Source organism: Sinohyriopsis cumingii, chromosome 3 (genome assembly GCF_028554795.1).
Source record: "Sinohyriopsis cumingii isolate HCF-2022 chromosome 3, ASM2855479v2, whole genome shotgun sequence".
Lineage (NCBI taxonomy): Eukaryota > Metazoa > Mollusca > Bivalvia > Unionida > Unionidae > Sinohyriopsis > Sinohyriopsis cumingii.
This window is the reverse complement of record NC_142963.1, coordinates 83,501,820-83,514,417: the sequence shown is the minus strand read 5'-3', so window position 1 is coordinate 83,514,417 and position 12,598 is coordinate 83,501,820. Positions and strand designations below refer to the sequence as shown.

The window sequence follows — 12,598 nt, the reverse complement described above, 5'->3', positions numbered from 1 at the left end:
TTGTACCGAGATAAGGGTCAAAACATGAGATGAAGGATAGGAACTATGCTGATGACATCTATGTAACCAGTCTAACTCTATATGAATGATGGCTAATTTAATTATCTTTTTTTCAGGTCATTATTATGGATCATGTATGGTTCATGTAGTCTTTTTTTAGACGAAGTTTTACCCTTATTCTGTTATTAAATTTTCAATGACAGTGATAAAAAAAAATATTGCCAAACAAGGACCAAATGAGTTAAGTCGTGTATATGAATGTGTTGACATGAAGATGAATAATCAAGCTATTGAGCTCTGCAAGTCACACATTTCCATGGATCCTAGTTTATGTACTACAGGACAGCAAATGCAGCCCTACATTTGGGGTGGCACAGTTTTGAATTTTCAATAATGCTGATGTCACACATAAGTAGAGCAGTGCGAGAGACCCTGGACTAATTAGTCCATTTTGATTGCTTAAAATCCTTAGTGTAAAAGACAACATAGACCCAGCTAACCTGCCAAGTCCTTATGGGTCTGTGCTGTTCTGATTTACTGGATAATATTTTTAGATATTTTGTTGTTGTTGTTGTTGTTGGATTTAACACCATTTTTCAGCACACGATAGGCTATGCAAGGCGGCCAGTATTAATGGTGGAGGAAGAACCCAGGAAAACCCCAGGAAGAATCACCAACCCACGAGAAGCTACTGGCAAGCTTTCTCACATACCCACATTGGCCGAATCCTAGACTCGAATCCATGCAGACAGAGGTGAGATGGCATTGATCCGTAACTGAGTACTTTCGGCCACTCGGGGCCCCAATATTTTATTTTAACAAACAAACAAGAAATGGAATAAATATAAAAGTGTTGCATTTAAATCAAACTAATTATTCTGGCACATCTTTCTCACTGACGAAACGTGACATAGCTGTTGAGGTTATACCAATATTAATTATAGTAGCTTTATTGAGTATAATTTACATTCCATGTCACAGTACCACTGACAGCTTACTACATGTTTCTTTTTCTTGCAGAGGGCCTTTGGTTTGCATTTTGATGATCCATCCTGGAAGAAATATCTTAGTTCATTGAAACCACTGGTAAGCAACTTGATTTGATTTAGGATCTAGTTTATCCTAATTTGTCTTCTCATTACAGACATTAAAGAGATTTCCATTTATTTCTCACCTGTGATGGGTGTCATAGTAGTCTGTTCAATGTCTATCACCTGGACAGAACCAAATTTAAATAAAGTTTTTATAATGAGCATTATCTGTGAATAATTGTTGCCAGTAAGAAGAACAAAATTATGTATTTTTTTTGTCTTAATAAAAATTACATTAATCTGGCTTTATTTCAACTTTTGCTGTCTTTCTTGTTTACCATTAGCATAATTGTCAATCATGTGGCATTTATGTTAAAATTGGAATTTTATGGCATCAAAAGAATGCTTTCATGGTGCATTCTTTATGAGTTTTCCATAAGACTTATGGTTTGTTAATCTTTCTCTCTCTTTCTCATTTTCAGTTTCTCTTTTATAAGATATAAGGGATATAAGTTATGATTCATTGCCAATTTCTTCTGTATGACTTCATATTTTCTTGTGATTTCCATTTTCATGCAACACCATTTAGTATGATTGTCAATACTTGAAATATGGAGAAACTTGAAAGACTGAAAGATTTATACCTTAATTGAATCTTCCTGATTGTTGTCCCCAGTCTTTGTGTAATAAATAGGGGATAATGTTGTTCTTCCATCCATATGTCTATTCATAACACTTTTGTTTCCACTCTATAACTTTAAAGCAAGGTTTTAAGAATGTGCATATTTTCACATCAGTCAAAAATGTGTTGTGAACCAGATGAAAAACTTACAACAGTTAGATATAATTTTGATCCTGAAGATGTGGTAAGCAATACACCTTCTAGACAGATGTAGATATATAAGTACACTAAGTTTGACTCATTAACCTCAGATGGCTTGAAAGTTACAAAGTGGAAAGGAAAGTTTGAGGTTAAGCTTTAAACCAAATTTTGTGGATGTTTTGCGCTTGAGTTAGGAAGAAGCATATTAATTTGGGGGTTAAAAGGTCAAAGATGAAGGTCAAAAATTGTTTTTGCATAATAACTTTAGTTTTAGACCACTTAAATTTTTTTAGGATGGCTTGTACTTAAGGTTTGAAATAGGGCTATTCATTTTGAGTCAGACGTTTAAAGATCAGGGTGTTGTTGGCTCAAAGAAAAATTGGCTTTGGAAAAATGCCTTTTTCTTGAGTATGTTCCTTGACCAAAATTTTTGGATGGGGTTGCACTTAGAGTAAGTAAAGAAACCAATAGATTTGGGGGTCTAAACATTGGAGATCATGGTCATGGTAAGCGTAATAAGACATTAAATGGTTCACTAGTTTATCTGTGTTTTTTCTTCAGTGTTTGAACCTATTTATGCAGTATTCAATGATAAGCAAAGTAACATAGCAAGAAACTTCAATTTCCATAAGAAAAATGACTTCTGGAAACTTCAAGTCCATATAAACGCCTTGATAAGTTCTTAAAAATTAAATCTTAAGGCTGTATGAACCATGTTTATTGCTCCAAGTTTGAGAAATAATATAAGTTTAAATTTATTCCAGAAAGCAAAACTTTTCTTCACGAAGGTTTTCAGCATTCTGGGTTTTAAAAAGTTATGAGTTTACAGGAATTACCAATGTTTCCAAATTTGCTGAAATCTCATGTATGTCAAAGTCATTGATAAATGTTTCCCTTTTCTATGCATCAATATATGTTGTGATGCAGTCATCAAACTTGGATTTCTAGTACCAGTTACTTGCCTGTAAGACAGGTCCAACTGCAAACAACATAAACCCTGATATAGCATTGCATAATGCACTGGCAGATCAGGGTCTGATTGTTTTATCTACTTAATAATCTTAACAAACTGCATAGGCTCAGATCTATAATTGCATAATGCACAGGCAGATTTGGATATATGTAGTTTGCAGTGGATCTGATTTATATAAGTGGTATAACTGGTAACCCTGTCACAAAGGACACAATCAGTTTATGGTGGTATTCCTTTGGTGATCTCATCACAGTGGAAAGGGCAAAATATTAACTAAATTGAATTGCTGTATTTAAATGTTTGGGCTTTGATCAGATCCTGGGTTCACTGTTCCTTGTTAACTTGGGCTCTTCTCCAGCTGTAAAACCTTTAGTCAAACAACTTATTATTTCTTTCACTAACATTATCTGTCATTCCAATCTTTTTGGAATGAAATCATTGTAGGAATGCATTTTCTTCTTTTTGTCTTGTAAGAAACATTTCTTTCTTTCTCAGGGTCTAAATATCCTGGCAAATACGTGTAACCTGGCTACTGGGGAGTGGTATACTCGGTTTACTGACCATGTGGCTTGTGCAGCACTGGCAAATGAGGACACAGTCTCAGTGGTCAACAAAAGGTACAAACAGTAATCTTGGATGCATACTGACCATTGGCTATGTGTATATGATGGAGTCTTCCTTAATTATATTTATGCCCATTTTAAATTATTTTTTTTATCTTTACCTTTTATGCATAAGTATCATTTATGAGTATATGTTTAAGTTTATTCTGAAGGGTTTATCTTTGTACAAATTTCAGTTCTCTTTACCTTTTCCATTTTTACAAACATTTCCAAGGCACTGTTATGGCTTTGATTGTTCTGATATGACTTTAACCTACCTACCTACAAAAACACCATGAATCTTACATCCATGCTAACCATTGTCATTTTCTTTTGGCTGCTAGTATGAATTTTGCAGTGTAAGTAAATAATATAAATTCAAATAAGTTTCACATGGTTAACAGTGTCCCAAGCCTACCAAAACTACTAAGGCCAAAGCTTAGCCAGTTTACATGGTATAAATTAACTGAGAATGCATGACTTGATCTGAATGTGACGATAGGCCATCACATTTTAACTCATTAAGGCTGGGAGGTTTGTGTCATTTTCACCTGAAATGTGTGTAGGAAACACATTTTGGGGGTTACTTCGGAATACATAAAATTATGTCTGCTTCCAATGGATTTTCATTTAACCAGATGCCTAATTGATTTTTATTGGCTATTTTGCTCACTCTTGTGCAGAAAGGTAAAAATTGGAGTTCTTTATTTTGGTGTCCTGGCCACCTTTCACTCCAATTCGCAAAGTTATCCTACTTTTTGCAAAGGTTAACCTGTCTGTGTGCAGTTCAGACCAGTCTACCTTAGATCTCAGTCCAAAAAGTCTAAAATCCAGACACAAAATTTGGTTATGCAAACTGGCAAATTTTTAGTGTAAAAATAATCTGGTCTTAAAAATTGCATTTTTCACTCTGTATTTTGTAATGCAGGTAGTGTTTGTGTTTGTGAGTGTGTGTGATTTGGATTTTTAGCATAGCTTAGAAAAAAATTCAGTCATATTGCTATGATGTCTGCAGTGTGACAGTTTATAGTGATGTCTAGCACTGGGGCATCATGCCGCAGATATATAGCATCATGTCCCACCAGTCACATTATCCTGACACCAGGCCGACCAGTCCTAACACTAACCTCTTAATGCTGAGTGCTGAGTGAGGCAGCTTCTAGTACCATTTTCAAAAGTCTTTGGTATTTGGGGGGTGTAGTGTTTGAACCTGCGACTTCCCACATTCGAGATGGACACTCTAACCACTTAGGCCACCTGAGTGGTCTTAATGCGAGTAGAAAGTCCAGATCATTTGGTATCATTGTAGAGGTACATCTATGTTTTTGTAACTCTACCCACTTTGCTGTATCTTAAATGGCCTTGACATTACAGAGCTTTGTAGTATGGTACATTGTGAATATGAATGAAATAAGCAGAATCTATTGATTATTATAACTATAATCAGCTGCAAATGAATACAAATTTAAAGTTTTCACCATGTATTGCAAAATATCTACCATTGGGAATGGGAAGCAGCCTACATTGTATTTGAAGAATAAATGCCAAAAAAACACTTAAATCCCAAGTATGCAATACCTACCACTTGGCTATTTTGACTCTAGGCAAAACCACTGAATCCAGATCATGTCAGTCAAGTCTACTGGTACACACATATATTTGTGAGGTAAATAATCCTGAAATTCTTGAATTAAGCAAACCCAGCATTCTCAAAGCCATGGAGAAATAGGACTGATTGCTATTTTGTACATTTTCATGTGGCTGCAATTATCCATTTAGCATGCATCTGCTTGTTTGATAAAGTTTTAAGTAAAGTGTAGTGGTTGAAATTCATTCTTATATGATGAAGACTCAAACAAAGGAAAGACCACTCCGGTGGCCTAGTGGTTAGAGCGTCTGCCTTGGATGCAGGAGGTTGTGGGTTCGATCCTTGGCTGAGTCATACCAAAGACTTACAAAAATGGTTCCAACAGCTGCCTCGCTTGGTGCTCAGCATGAAGAGGTTAGTGTTGTATGTCTGCGGCATGATGCCCCAGTGCTGGACATCACTATAAACTGTCACACTGCAGACATTGTAGCGATATGGCTGAAAAATTGTTATAGCTACATTAAAAATCCATATCACACACACACAAACAAAGAAGTGATTTCTCTGTTGTTTAAGTTTGTTAGCATCTTCTTACATTGATCAGAATACATCAACTGTTGGCACTGCTTGCTTATGGCATTGAAACAAAGGCACCAGGCCACGTGTTGACATATGGAGTGATGGCGGGGATCTAAGTTGAATTTTACTACTCTTAGTTTTACACTGTATTAAGGACATGATTGTCAGAAAAATAATTGATGGCACAGCTTTATGGACAGTGCTTTAAGTAAGTGAATGCCATGTACTGTAGTAACCAGTTAGCTTAGTGATGTTGCCTGTGTCTGCTCCTTCTGATGTGTATAAGCGATTGATCTTGACATGTGTTTGATTTGTGGAAGAGACAGTCCTTTGGCATGGTTTTGTTCTTTTGTGTTCTTTATTTGACATTTTTGTAGAGGTTATTTCATGAAATTAAATACATACAGATGTGCAAACTTGGACAGGTAAAGCCACGAATTTAAACACCCATGAAATTATCTTTTTTAACAAAACCATGAAATTTGAGACCCATGGAAATTAACAGTGCTATTTTAGGTTAGTACAGAAGCTTCATTGTGGCAGAAATGTGTTAAGTCTGGGGAAGAATCATGCATTTTCAGATAAGCAACAGAAGATTTAGAGCAGTGGTTCCCAAAGTGGGCGCTACCACCCCCTTGCGGGCGGTGGGATTACTGAGGGGGGGCGCTAATGCTGAATAATGCTTCTTAGTGAGTAAGATGTGGAGGGGGGAGCTGAGGATAACCAAGAGGAGGTGGCCCAAAAAAGTTTGGGAACCACTGATTTAGAGCAATCCCTTTCAAATATATGAATAAGAGCTGCTTTGGGATGGCTTAACAACTGTGAAGTTTGGAAGCAGAATCCCAAACATTTATTAGGTTGCTTTCATGTGAAGACCATTGTCAAATGGAGGAGAAAGATGGGAAATAATTTACTTGAAGCATGTATTTCACATTTATTGCTGCTATTTGAAAATCATTCATGGAATGAAATGTGTAGACCTTAATGAGGTGGCACATATTTTCTCATTTGTCTATACAGCTGTCCCCCATTATAATGCAGTAGTTGGGGTCCATAACTGTTAACAGTGTTATGTACTCAACAGCGGTATAGTGAAAATGATAAAAGATTATGAATGCATTTGTGGGGGGGTGAACAACACGCAGTCAGATATATAGTAATACTGTTAATGTAAATTAGTTTTTTTTTTTCACTGCATGGTATTGATTCATTTAATTGTGTCCAATAATAACATATTAAAAGTTAATAAAAATATAATACCAAGCTTCAGGATGCTTTCTTTCAACCAAGTTGTCATACATGTGATAGATCAGATCGCAATTAACGTCAAAAACAATGATGTAAACACGTCATTTTAATAAATACACTTGCCAATAATAATTTCTATATACAGCTGCATCAAGTTTAAAGTGATTTAAAATGCTGAAAATATTTCATCATTTGCCTCCAAAATATGATTAAATTGAGGTTGCACTTGAGGCCAGACGTTAAAAGCTTCATTCTTTGTTAATTATGAGCAGATTTACCACTTCTTTACCCATCAGGCTATCAAATAAATTAAAATCTATCTCTGTAACAAGTGCAATAAAATATCTTCGTCTTCAGTTAAAAATATCTCTTAACAATTCCAAAACAGAGAATAAAAGAGAGAATAAAGAGAGAATAAAATAAATAGAATAAAAAATAAAAAAAAATAATAAACTTACTTAGATGTATGTAATCCATTTAAAATTCAGTGATGTCTGAAACCAACACATATGTTCACAAAAAGTGCTAATCCAAATAAAATATACCTGTTCATTCACGTGATGTGCATTTTGCCCTGGCAGTATTTCATAATTTTACGTTGTTTGAGACCTGATTATTCTTATTTTCTCTAAGCATATGGCTTTGAAACCAGCTTGGTGTATTTCTGGCAGGTCCTCCTGGTCACTGTCGATAGTAGATCCTACTTCCTGTTGATTGGGATCAAAGCTTTCTCTTTTGGCAGAAGAACTGTATAATGTCAGCATCAATCTTATATTCAGCAGAGGGGCAGTCCTTGTCAGTTTTGATCTAGTGCTGAACATAGTCAAATGAGTTAAAATGTCCCAGTAGTATAACTTCAGCCTGTTCAACATCATCCTCTATGAATCACTCAAAATCACTATCCTATTCACAAAATTAGCTTTCCATTTCCTGGATGTCACCATTGCGAGATTAAATGTCTTAATTCACTCATAAATACTGACAATACTGAACTCACTTTTGAATCTGATTTCACGTGAAATTGAATGAACGTTTGAATGGAAATAGCTACATTATGCAAATGAACAACTATCCTTTCTGGGATGCACTACAACAGATTACAGAAATGGTGGCAAATTCGAAAGACAAGCCTCTGCTAATAGTTCCTTTGATCTGATTTCTTCCAGGCGCCAGTAAACAATGGTAAAAAATAAGCTGGTTTTCTGTACTATGGACCATCTGTGTTTGCAGATGAAGTCAGTAATCAGTTGGGCTGAAGTTAGTGCTAAAGGCAAATTCAACAATCATGTGTACTTTAGCCATATAAGCTAGTTGATACAGACCAATTACAATTATGGCTTATTAGAGACATGGGTAATTTCAGGTGTGCAGTAGCCTGTTAGGAATACAGTATCTTATGTTGCCTGAATACAAATAGTGGTATAACAAGAGTTAAACTGTATTGTAGAAACATGATCAGGTAATGTCCACATCAAGTACATTAGTTTTGGTGCAAAATTTTCAGCTGAAAGATGTTGAGAATAATTGTTTTAAAAAATTTTAATTATAATTTTTATTATAGGGTCCATAGGGTTACCTTGTTATATCCAGAATTGTGTTAAAGCAAAGTGCATTATAATGGGGGAAACTGTACTGCTGCATGTCAGTCTGTCTGTCAGTGTCTGATTTTTTTGGTATTATGGCTGTTCATTGCACCTTTTGTGTAAATGTAGTTCTTATGCTGTGTTGAAGAACATGTAATAGTAAAATCCTTGTTTAAATATCATATTGACATTTACATAAATTACAGTTTAAGAAATCTTCAAATGAAATTTGTTGCATTTTGGATAAAATAACACAAAAATTGATGCAGTGCAACAAAAGAGAGATGATTCTTATTTGTATGAACAATATCACCAGAAAGTAACAGATATTTTTTGTTCCTTGTAATGGCAAAGATCAGTGTGAAGTTGAATCATTCTGTATCATTTCAAGGAATTGCTATTTAGCTAAGATCTACTTTTTGTCTTCATCAAATGTTGCATGCCACAGATCACCTTTTATTTGCTAGTTACCATAAATCCATTATTTCAATGTGCTGCCAAATATACTGTAACAACCTGTCTGACTTGTTGTGATTTCAGTGTGTCTCGGTAAGTAATTCAAGTCAGTTTAGTTCATTACCTTAGTTTTCTGTAAGAAATCAATGTCAAGGTCATTAGACTCCATTGTTGTGACCTTAAACGCTGCACATCTTGTGTTCCAGTGCACAGTGTTGTATTTCTTATTATATTGGATCACACAAGGCTACACTCAGGTCACTCAATATGTGCATGGTTCTCAAACTCTAAAATGAGTCTGTTATATTACATAGAAATGTTTTTGTCTTACACAAATATTGCTTTACTTTTGGTATGTTAATCTATAGTGACAAATAGGTAACTTCCATCTGTCATAAAGTTCAGAAAGATTAATGGCTGTTTGGGTATTAGTTTATGCACCTTTTATAGACAGACTACTATTTCAATTCCCATAGACCTTATTGTTAATGTTTGGCCAAATTACTACACACGTACATTCTTGGTAATACCACCAAAACATACTTAATCCTTTGAACCATCTATCCAAGAGAGAACTTTCAAAATGATGAAAGTTATATGCAGCATGGATCATTTTTGAGAGCAAAAATCTCTTGTAGGTTTGTACACTATAGAACACTGGACTGGTGAGATCTCCCAGATTAAAATTACATCTAGTATTACCGCTGCAGTAGATGTGCTTGTTATTATATATAATTGACCTATGTATAGAATTCTTAAAAAATGATGTTATTGTTTTCAGGTAATTATTTTCATTCAGCGACCTTCATTCTTTTAAGTACAAATCATGTTATATCACCACATTTAGGCTGGTTCCATAAATCATAAAATGATAGTTACCTCTGACCATATCTCCATTGCTTACCAGCACCCCAATTTAGATGTCAACAGAGGTTAAAATGCAGTACCAATGCTAGAGAGTGAATCATGCTTTCTGAATATATCATAAAATAATGTGTTGACTGTGATGATATCTCCTTTTTCTTACCTTCACCCCACTAATCAAAGTAGATGTCACTAAAGGGAGTGTCTGTGCTAGGTAATTCAGGAGAAATAGTCACCTCATTGTTGGCAATAAGTATTTTTGAACTGTGAATACAATATCAGCTTTTGTCTTTTTTCCATTCAAAAAGCATTGTAAAATGGCTTTAACATTTTGGCATTATACTTCTGATCAACTTTTCTGTCAATTTAATGATTATTTATCTGCAGTTATTTTCAGTCTGAGATTCCTGCCTAAAATTAACACCTGCTACTTGAAGGAAGGAAGTTCAATTCCATGCATTTGTTGCCTAACCAGGTGTAAATTATAACTCTGTGGAGGTTCATGGGCTTTTTGCTACTCAAAGTTAACAAGTTAATTTCATATTGAATTATTTAAAAGTAGGAAGTGAGAACTTGCACCCCTGTATCTCTCTTCTGTTTTCAGTAGGTACCTATTGTTGCAATTACTGTCTTTACAAAAAAAAAAATCATAAAAGAAGTTTTCACACGTAGGAAAAATTGGATACTTTTCCATAGTTCAGTCATATTTCTTTTGTGTTTATAATACTATTCTGGTTTGGCCATTCTGAGCTCACTTCTTCCTATTTTCCACAACCTCACCTGTTCTGACATGTGAGAGAAATAACTTCACCCAGTATTCTGAGTTCAGCATGAACCCTGCAAATGTAAATATGGTTATACAAAAACTATAGACTTTCTTTTGCAAGCTTTCCAAGGGTTATTTTTGCTCTTTCTTGTGAAATTAAGGTTCACACAAACAGCTACATGTATAATCAACGTCATTATGGAGACTGTTGTACTATAATCTTATATTTGAATTTTTTTGTATACTATAAATCACATAGTCTCATTAAACTTTAACAGTTCTTTCATTTTGCATGTTTGCAACATAAAATTAAATCTGATTATTACTTTATTCCAACACAAGGGATTATCCCCTGCATTAAACATGAATCATTAAACAGTTTTTCTGTTACAGTGGATATAAAAATATAATTAATGACAAACATCAGTCACAGTACACTTAAAAGCCATATCCACCAGTCCATATACCCATTCTGCATCACATGGCACTTGCAAAAAGGTGCATACTAATGTGTAAAGCCACTTCAAAATTGTCTCCTAGATTGTTGTCTTCAAATAATTATACTCGATTTTGATCTGTTCTTCACAATAAAATATTGTGAAAAAGTATTGATAAAAAATTGGTTCACTTGTTATATTGGCTAAAATTAAATGATCATCAGTATTTAGTGATTTATGGTAATTTGTAAGTTAGTCTACTTAGGATGAAAATATTACAATATTTGGCCAGTTTAATTGTTTGTTACCTTGACAATGTGTAGAACCTATAATATCTTCTTTTGTCCCCATAATCTTTGAGCAGAATTCTTCTTCTTGGTCTTAGTCTTGGCATCCGTCCATCTACGGGAGACGATGGCATAGCTCCAAAGTACACTTTTGCTTATCCTTTTTTCTAGCTCTCTTTTCAGCTTTTTTTATTCTTCTCTCTTCCTCTGCGTTTTGAACTCCCTGCCTGACAGCTAGACGCCAGCTGGAACGGTTGTTTGCACAGCTCTCCCAGTCGTTGACATTGATGTTTGCCGTCTTCATATCCTTCTTGCAAACATCTTTGTAGTGCAGATCTGGTCTTCCAGTTGGTCGTGCACCTTCTGCTAACTCCCCATATAACAGGTCCTTGGGAATGTGACCTGGGTCCATTCTCTTGACATGGCCAAGCCAGCGAAGGCGCCTCTTGCTGAGAATGGAGAACATGCTGTTCATGTTGGCGCGTTCTAGAACCTCTGTGTTGGGTACTTTGTCCTGCCACTGGATGTACAGAGTGCGCCGCAGACATCTCAGGTGGAAGCTGTTGAGTTTCCTCTCGTGTCTTGCATAGGTGGTCCATGTTTTGCTGCTGTAGAGAAGTGAGCTGAGCACGCAGGCTTGGTAGACACGCAGTTTGGTCTTCTCTGTGAGGTTGGGGTTGTGCCAGACTCTCTGGTTAAGTCTGGCCATCACTGCTGCTGCCTTGGCAATCCTGCCATTCACCTCAGAATCAAGGGAGAGTGAGCTGGAGATGTTAGACCCGAGGTATGTGAAGTTCTCGATAACTTCCAAGTTGTACCCATCGATGGTGACAGAGGGAGGGGAGTTTGCGTCCTGCGCCATGACGTTCGTTTTCTTCGAACTGATGGTCAGTCCAAATTCCTTACAAGCATGGGAGAGGCAGCATATCAGCTGCTGCAGTCCATCTTCCGTGTGTGATGTCAAGGCTGCATCATCGGCGAAGAGCAATTCACGGATGAGTACCTCTGTGACTTTAGTCTTAGCACGGAGACGGGCGATGTTGAACAGCTTGCCGTCAGCCTTGGTATGGATGTACACTCCGTCGCTGCAGTCCTTGAATGCATACTGGAGAAGCATGGAGAAGAAGATGGCAAAGAGCGTCGGCTCAAGGACACAGCCTTGTTTGACTCTGCTGATGACTGGGAATGCTTCAGATGTTGCGCCATTGAAGCACACTGTGCTGTGCATGTTCTCGTGGAACGACATAATAACAGCAAGCAGACGTGGGGGGCAGCCGATCTTCTGCAGGAGTCTGAAGAGTCCACTCCGACTAACCAGGTCAAACGCCTTCGTCAGGTCTATGAAGGCAATGTAGAGGGGC

General features: G+C 36.2%; 1 protein-coding gene across 1 annotated transcript in view; it reads left to right on the top strand.

Moving 5' to 3' along the window:
- Positions 1-12,598, top strand: part of LOC149803214 (transmembrane protein 94-like) — a 198,098-nt gene that overhangs the window by 83,737 nt on the left and 101,763 nt on the right. Inside the window, exons 12-13 of the mRNA XM_089952840.1 lie at positions 1,021-1,086; positions 3,323-3,444. Coding sequence (XP_089808966.1) covers positions 1,021-1,086; positions 3,323-3,444 — 188 coding nt within the window. The remainder of the gene's footprint in view (positions 1-1,020; positions 1,087-3,322; positions 3,445-12,598) is intronic.